This window comes from Arachis duranensis, chromosome 7 (assembly GCF_000817695.3).
Source record: "Arachis duranensis cultivar V14167 chromosome 7, aradu.V14167.gnm2.J7QH, whole genome shotgun sequence".
Classification (NCBI taxonomy): domain Eukaryota; kingdom Viridiplantae; phylum Streptophyta; class Magnoliopsida; order Fabales; family Fabaceae; genus Arachis; species Arachis duranensis.
This window is the reverse complement of record NC_029778.3, coordinates 14,083,740-14,090,646: the sequence shown is the minus strand read 5'-3', so window position 1 is coordinate 14,090,646 and position 6,907 is coordinate 14,083,740. Positions and strand designations below refer to the sequence as shown.

General features: G+C 36.8%; 1 protein-coding gene and 1 long non-coding RNA gene across 2 annotated transcripts; both read left to right on the top strand.

Annotated features, from left to right (window-relative positions):
* Positions 1-906: 906 nt before the first annotated feature.
* On the top strand, positions 907-2,794 carry LOC107457926 (uncharacterized). The gene is made up of 3 exons (XR_001585929.3): positions 907-1,213; positions 1,843-2,031; positions 2,780-2,794. It is a non-coding gene; the product is annotated as an uncharacterized LOC107457926 (long non-coding RNA).
* Positions 2,795-4,088: 1,294 nt separating this feature from the next.
* LOC127740505 (uncharacterized) lies at positions 4,089-6,740 on the top strand. Its single transcript, XM_052251505.1, has 2 exons — positions 4,089-5,848; positions 5,939-6,740. Exons 1-2 carry the CDS (start codon positions 4,089-4,091, stop codon positions 6,738-6,740), a joined length of 2,562 nt encoding a protein of 853 aa, XP_052107465.1.
* The last annotated feature ends 167 nt before the right edge of the window (positions 6,741-6,907 follow it).

Genomic DNA, 6,907 nt, shown 5'->3' with positions numbered 1-6,907 from the left:
ATCAGCCAAAAGATTTTAAAATTCTGCATTGGAATCAGGGTTGGTTGTTGAGCTGATTTATATTTTATTTATGTAGGGGAAGCTATTTTGTTCCTAATTTTGTTTATTTTTCTATTTTATGTCAGTAGAAGAGTTAGAATGGGTGCGAAAATGGTGTTTCTTGTGAATGATTGTGATTCTTTTATTTCCCCAGCTGTTAAGACAAGAAGTTAAAATAAATGAACATAAAAATTTAGTTTCCAAGTTTATTTGCTTTTAGTTTTCAGATGTTTACTACCCTTGTTTTTTGGTAGTTTTTCTTGTTTCTCACTCTGGTCTCATTTGTTTCAGTTTCACCCAAGGCACCTAAACTAAAGCCAATAGCAGGTTTGTCAATTCCATTTTGTTGGATAAGAGAAACAAAGCCCTGGTTCTTGGTCTTTAATTGAGCCAAGTTCATTCAAAGTCAGAGGGAAAAACTGCTTTAGGTTGGTACAAAATACTTGTTTTTGTATACACACCATTTTGGGGGGATTAATGATTAACCTTTGGGTTATGATCACCCTCATGTTGAGGATATCATGACAAAAACAAAATTTTTCATTATTGATAGTGCTAGAATTCATTCTTGCTTGGACTTGGTTGGCAGGGACAAGAAGAAAGAATTTGCGCCAACCAATGCTGCTTTCTATTCCCTTGGAGCAGACCTCTTTCTGTCTCAGCTAAAAACTGAACATATTGCGCGCTGTTTAGGAGTTCCTTCTATCAGCATACCTGGGGATGTTCCTTCTATTCTCATTGTAAATATTCAGGTAGCTGCATATTTCCTAGTCTAGATTGAACTTCAACTGAGAATTTCTTATAAATTATGATTATGATTTAGGAGAGAGATAATGGGGTCCTTTTTTTTGTTCTGAGATTTTTGCTCCCTAAAACCAAAAACTTTGTTTTGCATTCATCTGATTTGCAGAGACTATAGCAACAAGGGACCAACCAAAAACCAAGAACAACAACTTCTTCTTAAGAACTGTGTAGAGAGAGAAAGTGGCTCTTTTTCTCTTTCTCTCTCTTTGTTTTGTGTTTGTCTGTGGAGAGTACATGCAAAACAGTGAACTTTGAGAATTAGATAGAGAAACAAGGGAGTTTGAAGGTTCTAGTTTCAATTTGCAAAAGCTGCCCAACAAGTACTATTGTTGTTTTTTCTGTTTTGCTTCTTATCCACCTTCTAAGACTTGTAAGTCCTCTTTCTGTTTCTCTCTTTATATCTGTTTCTCTCTCTCTCTCTCTCTCTCTCTCTCTCTCTCTCTTTCTCTCTTTTTCTATCTCTGTGTTTTTTTGAGCTTCCTTTTGAATGAGCTTGTTAGCATGCTTTGTTATGTAGTTGAAGGCTTTGGTCTTTTGGATTCGTGGAGATCTAATTAATTTTGTGTGTTTTTATTGCTTCATTTGGCGAATAATGATAATGATTAATGGGTTTTTGTTCAAAGTTAAAATTTTGTTTGGCTGCTTCTTCTGTTTTAGAATGCTGGATTCATTTCTTGTGTCACATTTGGATTCTCTGAACTTGGTTTCGTTCAATTGAAGTTCTACTTGTTTGAGTTGTTTTTGGTAACTGGGATCTTTGTGTGTGTGTAAATTTGGTTCTACAAGAGGCAATAATTTGGTTCTACAGGAGGCAATCTTTTTTTCTCTCTATCCCTCTGTTCTCTTGCGAGAACTTTTTCTTTGTAAACGGGAATTGAAAAAATGTGATTTGAATGGATTCCGATCTGAATTTCTGGGCATTTATGTTTCAAGAAGGGATTAGGAACTTCTGAATTGAATTTCAATTCGATTTGGATTTGATTGATTATGTTTGAACAGGCTCTTGATTTTGTGGAAGAAGAAGAAAGACATCTGATAGAAGGGTTGAGATTGAGTGCTTGTTGGTTGGTGCTGGTGTTGTTGCAGAGACATGTTGGACGGCCGTTCCTGTGTGGTTCCGAGGTTGTTTCCCAGCTCCTACCAGGCTTAACGCTCTGATTCTGAGTTGCTTGCTCGTGTCTTTCCAAGGTGATTGCTGTGGTTAGAAAAAGAGAGTTGCATAATTTTTCATGCTTTGCTGTTTGTATTTGACGGAGTAATCTTTAATTAATACAGTTATTCTTAGGTAGAAGTTTATTATTATTATGATTACCTTATGGCTTGAGAATGATTGTATTTAAAGTATACTTATCAGGAGACCTAAAATTAGATTATTGAAAAATCATAGCCTAGATATACTTTAATCTCAGAGAAATTAAAGTTGAGACATACTTGCCAGTTTTAAGTCAATTGAAATGGTACTAGTAATTCATAAAACAGTTTATATAACAGCGAAAAATAATCAAGAAATTTGTTAATTGCTGGTTGGTTGCTACAAATAATATCTTCAAATAGTAGAGATATATATATAGAATTGAAGGATGCTGAGGCTGAATTGAATATATGGGGGTGGCTATAATCCTTTTTCCTTTTATAGTGCATATAATTTATATTTCATATAGTAGTTCCTAGGTCTGGACCAAGCTATATATTGGATTAATATATATAAATATGGCATTTTTTTAATGAATTATGGCCCACAATTTGTGCTAAATATATGTAAATGGATGCTATTTTAATTTCAAATGTAATTTTCAAGCAATTCATGCTGAGCAGTTAGACTAATGCTCCAAAGTTGTCAAGGGTTTACCTGCCGTTTTGGGGTTTTCTCCAGCCACTTCTTCGATTCCTACTTTCTAAATTCTCAAGAGCATTTTAATTTTATGCTTTCCAACAGGCTTTTGATAGTTATCTATCCACCACTACTACCACTTCTTTTATTCTGCTGCTCCTGTGGTATTGCTTTGATGTTGCTGTGGTGCTGATTATCTGTTGCCGAACCGCTATTCGTTGCCGCTGCTACCTTTCTAATTCTGCTTCTGCTGCGCTACTACTTTGGTGCTGGTGTTGTACGGATTACGACAATATTTAAGGTTGGTGCATGCGAATTTAAATACATCTCTTAATTTGTTATTAATGTTATGTGGACAACTTAAGTGCTTTCCTGAGGCACTCACTTCAGGACCTTTAAGAATTGCTAAAATTTAATTTTCTTCGCTATTTTATGTCCAATGCCTTCAAAGTATTTTGGAGACTTGGAAAATTTTGTCTCTTAGTTAATTAGGAAGCTAGACTCGCAGTTAGTGAGACTAGCAGTAAAGACTTCAAACTAGAAACTTAGCTATCTATTTGAAATATATAGGTTTTCGATGGATGTGTCCAAGGATTGGATGGATACACCACGTCATGAAAAAGAATATCAACTCGGTGTAGAAAAGTTTTTACACTTTGCTTTTTCATCACCGGGAATTCCTCAAGGGGAAGAAATTCAATGCCCATGTGCAAAGTGTTGTAATAGACTTTGGTTAAGGAGAGATGTCGTGTATGACCATCTAATATGCGATGGATTCGTAAAAGGTTATAGGCGGTGGTTTAATCATGGGGAATCACTTGTTGCTAGGGATGTTGACAGTGACACAGATGAGGAATATAACTGCAATGATAATATTGATGAGTTGTTACGTGATAGATTCAGAGATACTACACAAGTTGATGGACATAACATGGGGCCTAACGAAGGTGCAAAAGAATTTTATAAATTGGTAGACGAGGCAAGCCAAGAACTATACCCTGGATGTAAAGGATTCACAAGATTATCCTTTACCATCCGTCTTTACTTGTTAAAATGCTTGCACGGTTGGAGTAATGCGTCGTTCACTTCTCTCTTAGAATTATTGAAAGAAGGAATGCCACATTTGAATATTCCTACTTCTTTTGATAAAACGAAGAATATGGTGAAGAATTTGGGTCTTGACTACCAAAAGATCGATGCATGTCCCAATGATTGCATGTTGTATCAGAACGGGCACGAGAATGACTCATCTTGCCATGTCTGTGGAACATCCCGTTATATTGAGCATCATGTAGAAGAGGACGATGCTACCTCATCTAAAAAGCCTCGTAAAGTTGCTGCAAAAACTCTAAGGCATTTCCCCCTGATTCCCAGACTTTAAAGGCTTTTTATGTGCACAAGGACGGTTGAAGCTATGTCTTGGCATCATAATGAACGTGTTAAAGATGGGTCGTTAAGGCATCCTGCCGATGGTGAATCTTGGAAAGCATTTGACAGTCGACATGAAGATTTTGCAAAGGAGCCTCGTAATGTGAGACTTGGCTTAGCAAGCGACGGATTCAATCCGTTTCGAACTTTGAGTAGTACACATAGTACATGGCCTGTTGTTCTGATGGTGTATAATCTACCCCCTTGGATGAGCATGAAGCCTGATTATTTTATGCTCTCTTTACTCATTCCTGGCCCACAATCACCTGGAAATGACATTGATGTCTATCTTCAACCACTAATTGAAGAATTAAAAGAATTGTGGGAGTTAGGTGTCGAAACATATGATTCCAAAGAGAACAAAACATTCAACATGAGAGCATGTCTTTTATGGACAATTAACGACTTCCCTGCGTATGCTATGTTATCTGGGTGGAGTACAAAGGGAAAATTGGCTTGTCCATGTTGTAATGATGAGACTTCTTCTATATATCTGAAACATAGCCACAAGACTGTTTATATGGATCATCGAAGGATTTTACCCATGAACCATCCATGGAGACACAATAAAAGATCTTTCAATGGGAAAACTGAACTTAGGTCTCCACCGCAGTTGTTAGATGGAACAACTGTATTTCATATATTGCAAGGGGTAGATAATTCTTTTGGGAAGAAGCAAAGGAAAGCAAAGAATGGCATTTCAAATTGGAAAAAGCGATCAATCTTTTTTGATTTACCATATTGGAAGTTCAACATGTTTAGACATAACCTTGATGTCATGCACATAGAGAAGAATATAGTTGACAGCATAATTGGAACGCTTTTGGATATTTCTGGAAAGACAAAAGATCATGCAGTTGCGCGTTTTGACCTTAAAGACATGGGTATCAGGAAAAACCTTCAACCAAGAGATACGAATGATGGTAAAAGAACTAAGTTAGCAAAGGCATGCTTCTCAATGACTGCAGCAGAGAAAACAATCTTTTGTAGTGTGTTAAAAGGGGCAAAATTACCAGACGGCAGCGCTTCCAATATCGCTCGATGTGTGCAGCAAACGGAAAAGAAGATTTCTGGTTACAAGACCCATGATGCTCATTTCATGTTACATTACTTGTTGCAAGTACCGATCAAGAGCATACTTCCTGACCATGTTGCCATCGCTTTAGTTCGATTATGTTCATTTTTTCGCCGGATATGTCAGAAGGTAATTAGCATAGATGAGGTAGTTAACTTAGAAGCAGAGATTGCTGAGACATTATACCAATTGGAGAGGATTTTTCCTCCAAGCTTTTTTGACATAATGGTGCACTTGCCTATCCATTTGGCAAATGAAGTGAGGTTAGGTGGTCCAGTTCAATATCGTTGGATGTACCCTGTTGAACGATATATGTGCACACTAAAATCATATGTTCGTAACAGAAGTCGTCCAGAAGGATCCATTGCTGAAGGATATTTGGCGAATGAGTGTATTAATTTTTGCTCAAGATATTTGCATGAAGATGTCCAGACAAGATTCAACAGAGTCCCTCGAAACAATGATGATGATGTCCAGACAAGATTCAATAGAGTCCCTCGAAACAATGATGAGTGTGTTTCAGATGAGCTGCGAACTCCGAGTTTGTTTCCAAGCAAAGGATGTCCTTTGGGTGGAAAAATGGGAGATTTGTTCATGTTAGATGAAAAATCAGAAATACAAGGTCATTCATACATCCTAAACAATTGTGATAAGATCGAAGTCTACATGAGGTATTTTGTTTGATTCATTGTCATTTTGTAGACCTCAAGCATAACATTTTACCCTACTAACAAATAAGAATATGATTATTTGATCTTCAGAGAGCATGAAGAGGCAGTAAATGATAACAATCCACGAAGAACAAAGTGGGAGAAAGCCAAAGACCATAGTCAACAGTTTGCAGAATGGTTTAAAACTCGTGCCATGAAAAAGGATGTGTCTGGTTGGGCAAAAGGGTTGGCTAGGGGTCCAAATAGAGTTGCAAAAAGATTTTCAGGTTATGTTATCAATGGGTATAGGTTTCATACAAGGCACCGTGATGCGAGACGTAAAACCCAAAATAGTGGTGTCACATTGGAGGCATTGACTCCTAGTTTTGCTACTGTGAAAGATAAGAACCCAATTGAAGCAAAAGTAACCTACTATGGTAGAATAGTTGATATGTTTGAATTAGATTATTATGGCCAATTTAAGGTAGTCCTGTTTAAGTGTGAATGGTATACAGTTGCAAAAGACAACTTTGGTCTCTCATATGTGTATTTCAGTAAGAAATGCTACCAAGAAGAACCATTTGTGCTAGCGTCCCAAGTAAACCAATGCTTTTATGTGCAAGACCCATATGTGAGTGACAAACACTATGTTATGAAAACAATTCCAAGAGATTTATTTAGGATAAGTGATGACCTTGAGTCTGATTCCCCCATAATATATGCAAGGGAGCCATGTGAACCTGAAGTGATTCCAAGTCTCCCAAATGATAATGGTGAAGTTGATCTAGTGAGGAATGATCTACGAGCAACCATTATAGATATGGCTCCAAATATGTTTGCCAAACAACGTGGTGAGGAAGATGAGGAGAGTGAATACGAGTACATGGAGGACTCTGATTCTGAAACATCTTGACATGTTTTCATGTAATGCTGTTTTGGTAGAATTCTAAATGTCTCATTTGTTTTAGTTATTTTGCTTATTTAATTTCTCGCTTATGTTGATTATGTTCGTTTAATTATTCATAAAATAACTTTTTTTCATTGCAACTTTTTTGTGTATGCAGAATGGAGAAAGGAGAA